Source organism: Geospiza fortis, unplaced genomic scaffold (genome assembly GCF_000277835.1).
Source record: "Geospiza fortis unplaced genomic scaffold, GeoFor_1.0 scaffold739, whole genome shotgun sequence".
NCBI lineage: Eukaryota > Metazoa > Chordata > Aves > Passeriformes > Thraupidae > Geospiza > Geospiza fortis.
Window position 1 is genome coordinate 21,792 of NW_005054900.1, and position 1,171 is coordinate 22,962.

General features: G+C 41.8%; 1 protein-coding gene across 1 annotated transcript in view; it reads right to left on the bottom strand.

Annotated features, from left to right (window-relative positions):
- Nucleotides 1–1,171, bottom strand: part of LOC102043769 (bromodomain-containing protein 2-like) — a gene marked incomplete at its 3' end in the record, with an annotated part of 31,577 nt that overhangs the window by 19,946 nt on the left and 10,460 nt on the right. Inside the window, exon 4 of the mRNA XM_031065586.1 lies at nucleotides 255–383. Within this exon, the coding sequence (XP_030921446.1) occupies nucleotides 255–383 (129 nt within the window). The remainder of the gene's footprint in view (nucleotides 1–254; nucleotides 384–1,171) is intronic.

Here is a 1,171-nt window from a genome sequence, read left to right on the forward strand (position 1 = left end):
AAAAAAAAAAAAAGGAATTTTCCCGGAACGTTGGTAATTTAAAATTCCAATTCCGATTTTTTTCAAACTTTTTCGTATTGTTTTGTTTTTTTTTTTTTTTCAGAATCAGCGTTTTTTATTATTTTGAGATTTTGGGGTTTTTTTTCGTTTTTTTGGACAAACGCCGCTTGGGAAAAAAAAAAACCAATTCCTGGAATTTTAAGGAATTTTCCTGGAAAGTTGGGAATTCTCCCTGGAATTGTGGGAATGCTCACCTGCAGCTTGCGGGCCATGGCCACCACCTCGTGGTCGGCGGGGTTGTACTTGTAGCAGTTGGAGAACATCAGCCGCACGTCGGCCGCGAACTCCTGAGCGTCGCGGTACTCCCGGCCCTCCAGCTTGGACTGCAACGGGGCGAAAAAAACACCAAAAATGGGGAATTCCACCCAAATTCAGCACCTGGGATCGGGGGTTATGGGGTGAGGCAAAAAAATGATTTATTTTGAGCTGAAAACTAACTGGTTTTGGTTTAAAAATCCCTTTTGTAGGCTGTAAAAATTACTGGTTTTGGTCCAAAAAACCCCACTCTTTTTGGTCCCAAAAAATACCTTTTTTGGGCCATAAAAACGACTATTTTTGGTTAAAAAACCCATTTTTTTGGTCCAAAATCCTCCTTTATTTTGGTCCATGAAAATGACAATTTTTGGTTAAAAAACCCACTTCTTTAGCTGCCTAATTTTTGGTTAAAAAAACCCCATTTTATTCCCCCAAATGCCCATTTTATCCCCCCTAAACCCCCATTTTCCCCCACTTTTCCCCCCAAACCTCCATTTTCCCCCATTTTTATCTCCCCCAACCTGATTTTCCCCATTTTAATCCCCCCAAACCACTATTTTATTCCCTGAAAGACCCATTTTTCCTCCCCAAACCCCATTTCATTCCCCCAAACCCCTATTTTTCCCCCTAAAATCCCATTTTCCCCCTTTTTTCCCCAGAAATTCCCATTTTACCCCCCAAATTCCCATTTTATCCCCTTTAAAACCCCATTTCATCCCCCAAAACCCCGTTTTTTCCCCATTTCATCCCCTCAAAACCCCATTTTCCCCATTTTTTCCCCCAGAAATTCCCATTTTATCCCCTTAAAACGCCATTTCAACCCCCCAAACCCCCATTTTCCCCATTTCAACCCCCC